General features: G+C 56.3%; 3 protein-coding genes across 3 annotated transcripts; all 3 read right to left on the bottom strand.

The window, feature by feature from the left end:
• Positions 1-4860, bottom strand: CGCS363_v012280 (uncharacterized protein; the record flags this gene model as incomplete). Its single annotated transcript, XM_036644129.1, has 2 exons — positions 1-4671; positions 4822-4860. 2 exons carry the CDS (start codon positions 4858-4860, stop codon positions 1-3), a joined length of 4710 nt encoding a protein of 1569 aa, XP_036490853.1.
• Positions 4861-7646: 2786 nt separating this feature from the next.
• Positions 7647-9669, bottom strand: CGCS363_v012279 (uncharacterized protein; the record flags this gene model as incomplete). The annotated part of the gene is made up of 2 exons (XM_036644128.1): positions 7647-8572; positions 9045-9669. The coding sequence occupies 2 exons, from the start codon at positions 9667-9669 to the stop codon at positions 7647-7649; spliced, it is 1551 nt and encodes a 516-aa protein (XP_036490949.1).
• Positions 9670-9929: 260 nt separating this feature from the next.
• Positions 9930-10602, bottom strand: CGCS363_v012278 (uncharacterized protein; the record flags this gene model as incomplete). Its single annotated transcript, XM_036644127.1, has 2 exons — positions 9930-10122; positions 10334-10602. 2 exons carry the CDS (start codon positions 10600-10602, stop codon positions 9930-9932), a joined length of 462 nt encoding a protein of 153 aa, XP_036491252.1.
• Between the last annotated feature and the right edge of the window lie 999 nt (positions 10603-11601).

Genomic DNA, 11601 nt, shown 5'->3' with positions numbered 1-11601 from the left:
CTAGTCATCTAATTTGAACATGCGACGGAGCGTGCCAAACTTCTTCTTCTTGCGGGTGCCCTCGAGCTGTGTGGTGTCCAGCTCACCGGGACGGCCCGCCATAAGCACCTGATTCGTGCTACGACGCGGCGCAAACACGGGTCGCGAGGCGTCCATCGGCTTAGTGCCATCCGAGGTCATTGGCCTCTTCTCATCGTCGATCGTCTCCTCGACGAGTGGCCAGTTCTCCATCTGCTTCTGCAGTCTGGGTGATATGGTGCCGCTGCGCAGAGCCGAGATCTCGTCGGGGCTGCGCTCAAGCTTGGTGTCCATCCTTGCCCCGCTCTCGCCGTGAGAAGGACGCGAGATCTTGCCCATGTCGGTGTCCTTCTTGCGGCGGAGCACAGAGAGGAGGCTACCTCTACGATGCTGCGTGGGTCGAGCCATCACTTGCGTGCCCACGGCAGGCGCTGTCGAAGACTCCATTAGCGCTCCGCGACCAGAGCCAGACCGCTGCAGCCCGTGACCGTCTGACTGAGACTTAATGAGGCGACCACTAGCGCCTGAGATCTTTCTCTGAGAGACCGGCTTCTGTGGTTGCACTGGGGCCGGAGGCGGCGCGACCTCCTCGTCACTGCTGTCCGGAAGGTCTGGCGATTCTTCGCCCTTCTCATCGTAGCGTGGGGGAGGCATCTTCATGGCAGCAGCCGCGGCGGAGCTCGAAGTTCGCATCGTTTTGGGCATAGTCTGCGAGGCAGACTTGGAAGGCATTCTCTCATCTTCATCACTGGAGTCGGCAAAGCGACTGCGGAAAGCAGACGGCCCAGCGTCATCCTCGTCGCTTGAGTCTCCAAATCGGCTCTTCTTGCCGGGCTTTGTAGTCTCCTTGGCAGACTTCTTGCCCCCAAACGAGAGAAGGCTCAGGCGTTTTGTGCTGCTCTCACTGGAATCCCGACGCATTGTACGCATCGTCATTCTGTTGCCCATCGTAACCGGTGGCGAGCGGGGCGAGCCGGGTGGTGAGGCGGACCGAAGGCTGAAGCGTGAGTTCCTACCCGTGGCCCCTGACTCCGGCACATCATTCGAACGCATGGACTTTCTAAATCCAAGGCCATTACGCTGAGGCCGTGAACGTCGAAAACTGCTCTCACTCGAGTCTGACGCACGTCGCCGTAAGTTGGCTTGCATGGCCTTTGCCATCTCGGTGCTGGTCATCGATCCGTCAATCGAGGCATGCTTGGAGCGTTTCTCATCAGACTCGCGTCTTGGTGGGCCTTGAGTCGAAAGAGGACGGCTGGCAGGTGCAGCAGCGACACGCGGCTGAGGACCTGGGCCCGCGGAGGAGCCATTCTGTCTCATAGACTTCCGCATGCCTCCTCCACCGAGCTGTTGCTGATCGACAGGTTGAGAGGGCGTTGGGGCATCAGACCGCAGAGTCTTTCGCATGCCCATACCGCCTGCTGATGCTTGCTGAGGTTTTGCTCCTCTCATTGTTTTCTGGAGCTTGCCATTTCCATTTCCGTTCGTCTCCTGTGGCTGTCGACCGCGAAGCGTCTTACGCATGGGTGATGGTGGTTCGTCCTCATCAGCGGCCTTGGTGCCAGGCTGAATCTGATACACTCTTTCAGGATTTGTTGCCGCCTGCTCTTCTGCAGCTCCATCGCTTCGACGAACCGACTTTTTCCTCCTCACCTTCTTGGGCTGAATGACTTCTTCAAGATCGCCATCAACTCCTGCCTCTTCAAACGCCTCCCTTTCGAGTTGTTTGCGCTTGTCGCTGGTCAGGCCCCGCCAGTATTGCTTAGCCTTTTCCCATTCGTCCTCGGGTTGGCCAGCGGCTCGGGTGGGCTCTGGTCCAGGGGGAGAATCACTGGCCTGCGAGTCCTTGGACGAATCCTTAGGTGGTGTAACCAGAACCTTTTCGTAAAGCTTCTGCGAAACCTTGTTGGGAATTGGAGTTGTGATGACGGCATCCAAAGACATGAACCCGTCCCCTTCGACTTCTGATAGGTCCTCGTATGCATCGCTGTAAATGCTGTCGCCCTCTGACGACTCGGTCTCCTCCACCAATGGTTCATACGTGGTCTTTTGCGCAGATGGAGCGAACGCAATGGATCGCTCTGTCCTTGGCGCTGGTGCCGGCTCATCAACGGGTTTTTTGGGATCCGATGACTCTGGTCGACCTTGGATGGTGACTGCGTTATCGTCGCTCTCATCTTCCGGGAAACCTCCGGGAACATCAAAGTACCCGGATCCAGAGGCATTCACCGAGCCGTTAGGGGCTGCCTCCTTGGGAGTAGGGGTAGGTTGAATAACAGAGATGGCGGGAACATGTTCTACCTCGTGCTTGCCCTCTGGCTGCTTTTGGTCAACAAGCGCTGTAAGTGAAACGGGTTCGTCGTGAGTTATTTCAGGGTGAGCAGCAACTATCTCTTCCTTGACTTGCTCAGGAGGTAGTGTTGGTTCTGGTTCTTTCACGATCTCATGCTCCTCCTCGTCCTCAGAACTGGAGGAGCTGGGCGAGTAGTAGCCGTTGCCTTCCATGGATGTCACCACGGGTGGCAACGGCTCCCGGAACCTCGAGATGTTCGCCGCGTTTCTGGCCGTCTGTTCCTGATTCAAGATCGCGCCGACATTGTGATCAGTAGCCGCGCCGAGAGGAGCCGAGGGTTCTTCGTTGTCGGAGTCGTAAGTTGCAGATGTATCGTGAGCAGATGGGGAAGACGGTGGTTCAACGGGCCGAACGAGTGGCCGTTCCTCGGGCTCTCTGAGCTTCTTGTCGCGCACACTGCCAAATGATGGCAACGCTGGACGAGGTTTCATGACTTCGTCATCATCCAAGGAAATCGCATCCTTCTTCCGATTTCGACCCAAATGGCTGTACCAATGTCTCTTCGTCTGGGGACTAGGAGGGACGGGCGAGTCAAACTCCGGTTTGGCAGCAGACTGTCCTACGACCTTGGTGTTTTCGTCGTCAAAGCTGACACGTACGCTCTTCTTGCGTGCTACTTGACCCTCAATGGCTGTGACCTCACTACCATACCGACTAGGACCTGAAGCTTCAGAGCTCTCGTCCGTCGGCGAAGCTCCCCTGGAAGGACTAGCCGAGTGCTTCAAGGCGGATTTCCGAGGTGAGACTGATCTTGCGGGAGGCTCATGCCTGATGAGTAGTTGATCTGCTCCCAATGCAAAGCGCGCTGATCTCGCTGGACTGCTGGAATGAGCTCGGGCATTTCTGACGCTCCCATGCTGCCTAAGCTCTGGTGGACTCGGCTGCCTCTGGGACGAGGAGACTTGAGACTCGACAAACGTGCTCTCAGAAGACAGAGATGGTTGCTTGGGAGGGCCGGAGGATCGGACGGGCACTGCGTCGAGGACATTAGCAACGTCTTGCTGCGCTGCAGATTGGTCATCTTCGTCTTCTGAGTTCAGCAGGTCTTCATCTGATTCTTCCTGGACCGTTGATGGCTTTCTTGCTAAGATAGGGACACCTTGCCGCGGCTCAGAACGCGGGAGATTGGTGGCGCCGTCACTATGTCGCGCCTGCTGTTCGGGTTCTACTTCTGGGGCCGCTTGAGTGGTCTCAGGGCTGGCAGTCGCTGGTTGTTGGCTGCGAATATCAGGTGCTGGCCCATTTGGCGGAGAATGAGATCCGTCCATTGGTGCTTTCTCGTCTACAAGTGATGGCGCTGGGTTTGGCTGCACTGTCTCACTAGCCGGGAGCTGGGTTTGTGACGCCTTTGGCTCAGGAGTGGTCGCCTGAGCTCGAGCTTGAGGTTGTTCGCGCTGCCTCGTGGCAGGCTCCTCGCGCTCCACTGCAACACCGTGAGTTCTACTCATTGTACCTTTGGCGAGGTGGGAACCACTCCTAGCCAATCCTTGCTGTTGAGGTTTCTTCTTCTTAGGCGATTTCTCCGACGCATCACGAACGCTTTGCTCCTTGGCCAACAGATTCACGTTGGGCACCATCCTCCGCGAGTTGGGATCGTATACGAGTGGTTGTTCTGAGACGGATGACCGGGAGGCCACTGACTCTGTTCGGCGGGGCGAGGCAAGTCGCTGGCTACTTGTCATTCTAATGCTCTCGACGGCCGGCGATGGTGGGGGTGATGCGGCATGCAGCCCCCTCGGATAGGAAAAGTTGACAGAAGAAGTTGGGCTTACAGCTCCCGGTCGGGACTCTGGTGAAGCAACGCGCATCGGAGCGTCTGATGTCCTGACGTTGGCCAAATTCCCCTCCGTTGCGGCTCCAAACCACGAGCCACCCTCCTTTTGCTTCTGACTCGCAACACGAAACGGCTGCATCTGTAGGCTCGTCGACCTGGTGTGGGTCGACTTCCCGCCGTTTGACCGCATGTCGTCCGGAATGGTCGGGACCGGCGGCGCATCCTCCGCGGGCGCCGGGGTTCGGTGTGGTGACGGCGAGCGGAAAGTCCTCTCGCTCATAGAGCCCTGGCTAGGGGACCTATGCAGGCTTCGTCGGGTGTCCTGGCTGCCGTGCGACGACACGGATGTGCTGCGCTTCTGAGTCCGCTTCGTCTGAACTTCGGCGACGTTGATGGGTGTCGTGGGTCTTGCGCGGAGGGCGGCGGCGGCGGCGGCGGATGAGAGGGATGACGAGGATGCGCGACGCGCGAACGCTGATGCGGCTGCGGTGGCCGCACTGGGATTTGCTGTTGCGGCAGTCAATGGCTACGGGCCCGGGTTAGTTAAAATCAGATGCGACATCGCCGAGCGAGGATCCAGGGGTATGCGGCGCGGTCGTGATCTCAACAGCCGCATCGTGAAGGATCGCGGTCAAGACATCAAATACAAGCAAGAGTTGGCAGTGTGGTGACTTACCTGATTGGCTTGCCGGTGCCTCCTAGAACCGCCAAACATGTTTGCGTGTCTCTGGTTGTCGATCAACGGCGCAAGGCCTGTGATGGTTCGGTAACAGGTCGCATGGAATAAGGGTTGATGGAGTCAAATATGTGGGAAGGAAATGATTAAAAGAAGAACAAAAGAAGAAAGAACTCGGAGCGGGGGAAGGGTCGAGTAAGTGCGGGAAAACGGAGGCCGCGGTAGATTAGACCTGGTGATGTCGGGGAAAAGGTAGCTGGGGGTGGAAAGAGATGGTGGATAGGCTCCTCTGCAGGAGAGGAAAAGGATGGGATGGGAGGTGGATGGGATCCATGAAGTGGATGGGATGATGACGGAAGAGGTGAGTCGGGTTCAGCCACGATGGGGGCGCTGGCCAGTGCGTACACTAAGCAGTTTTTTTTCCTACAGTAATTTGTACCTACGGGGCTGCTTTCATTCCATTTTCATCCCCATTCTTTCCCAGTGATTGCAGCGGCCCAGCCCAGCTGTGCAAGGTGCAGCAGCGGCAGCAACATCCAGAGCACTAGCGGCGGCGGACGCCTGGCATCTGCACCCACGGCCTGCCCAATGCACCTTACCGCGCTTCCTTTCTGGAGGCACCCTTGTTTCGCCTGAGCCGCCTTTCTGTTTTGGGATGACACCACGCCGGGTCTGGCCTGGCTCCACTGAATCGAGGGTGCCAATCCCACGGGCCATGCATTGCCTGCTTGCTGGCCATGTTGCTACTGCTGCGCAATTGTGACAGCTTCTCTGACCTGGCACCCTGTGTTTCGCAAAGATTGGCTGCTTTGAAGACAGACTTCCGGCCTAAGCTAGAGACAGGATGGCCTTGGTCTGCGTTGCCGCATCTCAATGAGCCGTCTCTGGGCGAGAGCCTTTGGGGGGCCACGACAGCAGCAGATCGCGGGAAGCACAAACCATACACAACAATGAAGAGACCGCATCTGTAGAGCTGTGGTCGTCTGCACCTGTGTTCTCTGTCGTGTCTGCGTCCGTGATCCCCATAGCGGTTGTAGCATTCAGGTCAAAGTAAGATAGCCACGAGTTGCGGGTGATGATCCAGCTCATTCTGAGTCAAATCGGCCCTCACCCAACCCGCTCAGAGGGCCTCCTGCAAGATACCGCCGCCCATCACAGACAGAGTTCTGAGTGCCGAACTCGTGTGGAGTAGTTGATCGACGTCTCACAGAAACTTGGGGCTGCGGTGGACAGGACAGGGTTGTTTCAGGCCTGGCTGACAGCGAAGCTTTCGTGCCTTTCCCCCACCCCTGGCCTGGCCATCCATCCATCCCATCCAGTTGAGCGAGAGACTTCGAGCAGGTGGTAGGCAGCAACGCGCAACACTTCCCGCGGCCGCAGCAGACGGCATACGCGGACCGGCACTGGCGGAGATCGAGGTCTGAGAAAGCTTGAGGAGCTCCCTGCCTGCGTCTGGACTCTAATGGAAATGCGTGGCAGAGGTCTGTATCAGGGCCCATCACGCGACAAACGCACCACCATCCAACTCAACTTGTCACCGCAGCTCCGGATGGGTCCCTCCGGAAAGACAGCCCGAAGAAACGTCACTGGCGAACACTGGCAAACACTCGACTCCAAGGTCTATGCATGCTCCGCCAACCGCACTGATCGGCGGCGAGGAAGACGGGAATGGGAATGACCTGCCAGCTACCTACCTGCGCTGGCTTCCACATCCTCCGAAAGACCTCCATTCCTGGCGCAGACGCAGTAGCTTGGTCGGAAACTACGGTAGCGCAGCCTCCGGTCTTGCGCTGTGCTCCTCCGGTCGGACAAGTCATTTCAATACGATCATTTCTGAAAGAAACCGTCTTTTTAATCGCGGTTCCATCTCTGATCTCAAACGCAAGGTCATGGAGCCTCCGGGACGCCCGCCGTTACTAGAATTGATGCTAAACTCTGTTCGATCGTTGAATAACAACAAGATATGCAAGCCACGAAGCAGCTTTGTCGTGTGGGATTGGACGATGAATTGGCGATGAGGACGGGATTACGGTCCTGCCGAGGCGGAAGAGGCCGAGGGGTCAGTCTCCCGTCCCGCTTATGAATAAGGTCGAAAGAGCCCAGACCAGCCACAAGTCAGTGCCCCAGTCAATTACGTCATGCCTCTTCTCGGAGCTCCCTTCGCTGGCACCTGCTCTATCATCTACTTGCGGATGGCGATGGACAGCGTGAGAATCAACAATGTAGACGACGACGAAGTTGAACAGAGAAGATCAAGTTTCACTGTTTTGATCGGGTTATCAGAGTGTGGTGGATTCTGCTAGCTAATGCTGTGTTGGTCTTCATAGCACCCTAACAACCATCTTGATGAAACTCTCTCGTAACCTCCTACTGAGCGTTACCCATCTAGATTCCTTCACAGAATAATCTGTACATCTCATGCCCAGGCCCAAATGAGTTCCCAAGATCATCTCTCTGCATACTCCCAACACCCCAGAAAGAGTGTCTTGGACCTCGACTGGCATCTCTATTTTGTATTTGCGCCACTTCTGCAGTTGTCAGAGTGCGCAACGACGTCTGGCTTTTTTTGTTGTTTTGGATTTCGAAAAGGGAATCTTGTTGCTGTCGGCAGTTTGTTTGGTATATGAACCGTATCGCTTGCTTTATTCTTGAGGCAAGGGCTGGGCCGATATCCAAGTCAACGACCGAAATAGGGTTGCCAGTGTTCTGCCGAGCCGGTGCGCAAGAAATGCCGCCGTAGTTAATGCAAAATGTAAGAAGCAGAGGAGAGGGCCAGCTCCAGGGCTGAGCTTCTCAGGTATCCAGAATCCACACTATGGATAAGCTTATGATGGTGAATATGAATCCTTGCCGAGTTCATCACCAGGTTCGTCTCCGGGTTCATGTTCGTCGCCGGGATCGTCCAAATCCTCGAACGCTCCATGACAGTCGTTGCAATCGGGATCGCGACATGGGTCATCCGGATCGTCGCTCAGTAACATCGGTGGATCGTCTTGAGAGTATGAGTCATCGAAATTATCTCCCTCAATATCCTCAATGTATTCGTCGGTGGTGAAGCCAGGATTGGTTGTGTGTCCCGCCGGCACATCAGCTGAGCCGGCCTGCTGCTGGCTCTGAGGCGATGCCGTCTTACCGGGGGATTTGGTTGCCTTCTTGGCCTTTCGGCTCTTGGCCTTGGCCTTCTCCAGCAGCCGCTTCCGCTCCGCCTCTTTTCTGCGAGCTTTCTGGTCCTTGATCTCATATTGCTTGATCAGGGCGTAAGGCGGCTCGCCAAAGATGCGCTCGTACTCGCAGAATTCGCAAATCCACATATCCTCCGGCTTGGGTGGGTTGTTGATGTACCGGTATTCAGCTTCTTGACGGCGGTGCTTGGCTGCCAACCTAAGCTCCTTCTCTTGGCGGCGACGGCTCTTCTTCTTCTTGCCAGGCTGCGCGCCTCCCTTGCCGGCTGGTGCCGGCGCAGGAGGTGCAGCGATCGAGCTCGCGGCGTCTAGGGTCTGGGTCGCCATTGAAGCTTGCCTGAATTTGTTGCCGTAACCTGGGAGCGAGCCGTGTGAACCTAATGGATCAGTTCCTGGCCACTGTGGCTTGGGAACCGGAGAGTCGCAGGTAAAGGTGAACTGCGTGGCAGTCGGGCTGGATTTGACGCTAGATGAATGCTGCTGTAAAAGACTGACGTTCTCTTGACCGGGTGTGGATGGGAGCTTCTCGGCGTTTGCGATGGCGCTCGAAATGATACCAGGGTTTTCGCCTTGGGGAACGATTGTCAGCGATTTGTTTGCGAATGTATGGGATGCGGAAGAGAAATTTCTTAAAAGGGCAGAGATGGAGGGTGGAAGTAAGGTAGGTGTGTGCCTTCCGTTTGTCGTGGTGGGTGCTTGCATTTGAGCGAGACAGAGATATCAAGCTGGAGGTAGCCGTGATATTCAAACTCCATGCCTCTCAAAGAACTGTCCCGCATGATGTGCAGGACCCCGCCAGAGCTTGCATGCATCTCCTTTGACAGACCGCCAGCTCTTCGCAGCAGCAGCAGCAGCAGCAGAAGACACACAGCAAAACAGCATAGTGAACAGGAGCTAAGGACTTACTTGAAGTTGCCCATTGAGGCGGCCGGTACTTCGGCCCTCTTCCCACCCAACTATTCGGTGCGTCGGACAGAGTTCCCAGCGGACTTCTACCATTTCTTGATCGACCAAATCTGCCCCTCCCCGGCCCAGATATACCTTGGTTGTTTGTGACGAAGTTTCCGGCCCCATAGTATGATGGCGATGCTGACCCTCCTAGCTCGCTGTGCTCGTTGGAGGGGGATGTTGCTGCCGAAATGCTCATGGAGCCAATGTCAGCTAGCGAGTGCGTGCCGGAGAGCGCAGAATCCCCCGCCGTTGGTATCTTTCTTTTCTTCTTGTTGTTTGTGTTTTCGAACGACTCGTATCCGTCGGCAGACGATGCCGTAGACGGTGGGGGCTGGGGATTTGAATGTTTTGACTGCTCGAGTTTCGGAGGCAGGGCCGAAGCGCGATTGAGGATGTCTGGCTGTGAACGACGAACAATCTTGCTGCTGTTCAACGCCATGTCTTCCTCACCGCTCTCCCCGTTCCCCGCATGAACCTTTGGGCTAATCTCGTAGCCTAGGCTACTCCTGCCCATACCGTTCAAGCCCCCTGACCTAGACGGAACTTCATCTCGCGGAATACTGGGGTAGTAAAAGAGAGGACTAGAGTTCTGGTTCGCCGGAGGGTACTCGATGGAGTCGGCGACATCAGGCGACAGGCGTTCGCGTAGTCGGCGCTTCGGGAGGGGACGAATCGGCCTCTGGGGAAAGAGGGAGGAAACGCTTTCGGGAGACATTGTTCGATTATGACCTGTGGCAATGATCGAACGTGAGATTAGCATATGCTCTTGTCGGGTAATGAAGCCTAGAGCAGCGAGCTCTAGACCAAGGCCTCGTCGACGCATCACAGCCAGCTCCCAAAGCACCAGAACAGACGTCAACGCTTATGATGCCTGACGGAGACTGAGCCCTGGCGCAGGGCGTGGGCGCTGGTGGGGATGGGAAGTGGCAAGGGTATGGCGGAGGTTCGAGGGGAGCAAGGCGTACCCATAACACCTCATGCTACGAGCCATCCAAGACAAACGCCGCACACAAGAGTATTCACGAAAGGGACGAGAGCTTGGGTTCGCGAAGAAGTTGGGGCAGTGTCGCCAGAACGATTACAGACGGCGGTCGGGTTGGGTGAGGTGAGGATCGGGGGTGGAGGATTCGAATTATAGGCGGAAGGACGAGCTCGTAACCCTTGATTCCTGAGTTTGCCCAACCATCAGCAAATGTCCGCAACAGTGATCAGGTCCCATGCCCCGCCAAGCAAACAATGTCCAGCAAACGCAGCAGAAGCAGTTTCGACTAGTCTCGCTTCTCTCGGTCAAGTCAAAGGAGTGCGGCGCAAAAAAGAGCCTCAAGTTTGGGCACAAAGTGCGGGCGGAGCTCGCAGACTCGAGAGGGGAGCGGGCATACCAACTCGGTCCACCAGAAATCGGCTGGGGTTGCTCCGAAGGCGCCTTTGGAGCAGGCAAGAGCTCGAGAAGGCAGAGAACGCAGTCGAACAGACAGGGTGATGGCGATGCAAGGGCGGCAGCAAAGCAACAGCAAGCACTCGGAGGATTGCGAAAGAGCCAATGTTGTATAAAACCCCAGCTTTGATTGCTAATGACAACATTTGATAATGTCTGGTGTGTGATTAGGAGACGTAGGTAGGTTAACCAGGGCCATTGCTCGAAACGCATTAGATAAGCAGGCCAGGGCTCCGCTGCGGACGGGGCGCCGGGGGCTGGGGCAAGCGCAGTCACAGCGGACGGGAATGAATGATGTGGTGGTCGGGTGGTGGTTGCGGTGGTGAATAGACGTGGAAGGTCGAGGATGAATCCTGGTCTTGGGGCGCTGTCTGTGGTGCGGGATGAGGGGGAACGCTGCATTGACGCACTGTGTGCTGTGCATTAGGTAGGTAATAGGTAGGCATGCTGTGCTGCATAGCAATACTCGCAGCAGCTGGACTCGCTAAGGTAGAGCTCGCTACAGACGAGGGACGTTGCTGCATAAAAGCAATTGATGTCAAGATTAGACGAGCACTGTCGAAGTGGGAAGAATAACGAACTGTGATGTAGCAGTGACGGGAGCTTCTGGGAGGCGGGGGGGCTACACGACTGGATGGGACAGGCGGAAATCGAATCGTGGATTGTGCTGTCCGTGTCGTCTTTCTCATTGTTTTTTTTTGAGGGTCCTTCGGAAGAAAATCCCTGCCGTGGTGACAGCAGATGGAGACTGGAGGTCACCTACCGACCAGTCATGTTCTGAGCACCGCAACTTAATCCGACACTCTGCCCTGGATACTGCTTGATTTGTGGGATATGCACAGTGCCATTCGAAGTCTCATGTACCTCGCCCTACGTCCTAGTCTGCACGTTAGGCAGTCGAGCTCCCTGAGTTTTTCCGACAGATGCATAACTGTCAGACTTTACCCACGTTATCCATCCGTTATGCTCTACTTATGCAGCACAACTGCACCAACCAGAGGCCCAGCCCCGCAAAGCTGCCTTTTCCCTGTTGCTCGGAGGGCAGCAGCTCCTGCAGGCCAGAGCGAAAGAGGCGGCGCACCCACCGTAACGCACTTTGCAACCCCGAAGCGTGCTGCCAGTCGCCTACCCATTTCCTTCGCCCAGAGAGCCAGAACCAGAACCAGTCTTCCAGGGCGCACTCTTTTCTCTCGTCTTCCCACTCCGCACTCC

Source organism: Colletotrichum siamense (assembly GCF_013390195.1).
Source record: "Colletotrichum siamense strain Cg363 chromosome Unknown KSG_Cg363_contig08, whole genome shotgun sequence".
NCBI classification, from domain to species: domain Eukaryota; kingdom Fungi; phylum Ascomycota; class Sordariomycetes; order Glomerellales; family Glomerellaceae; genus Colletotrichum; species Colletotrichum siamense.
Note: the sequence above shows the minus strand (reverse complement) of the source record. Positions and strands in the feature narration are given on the sequence as shown.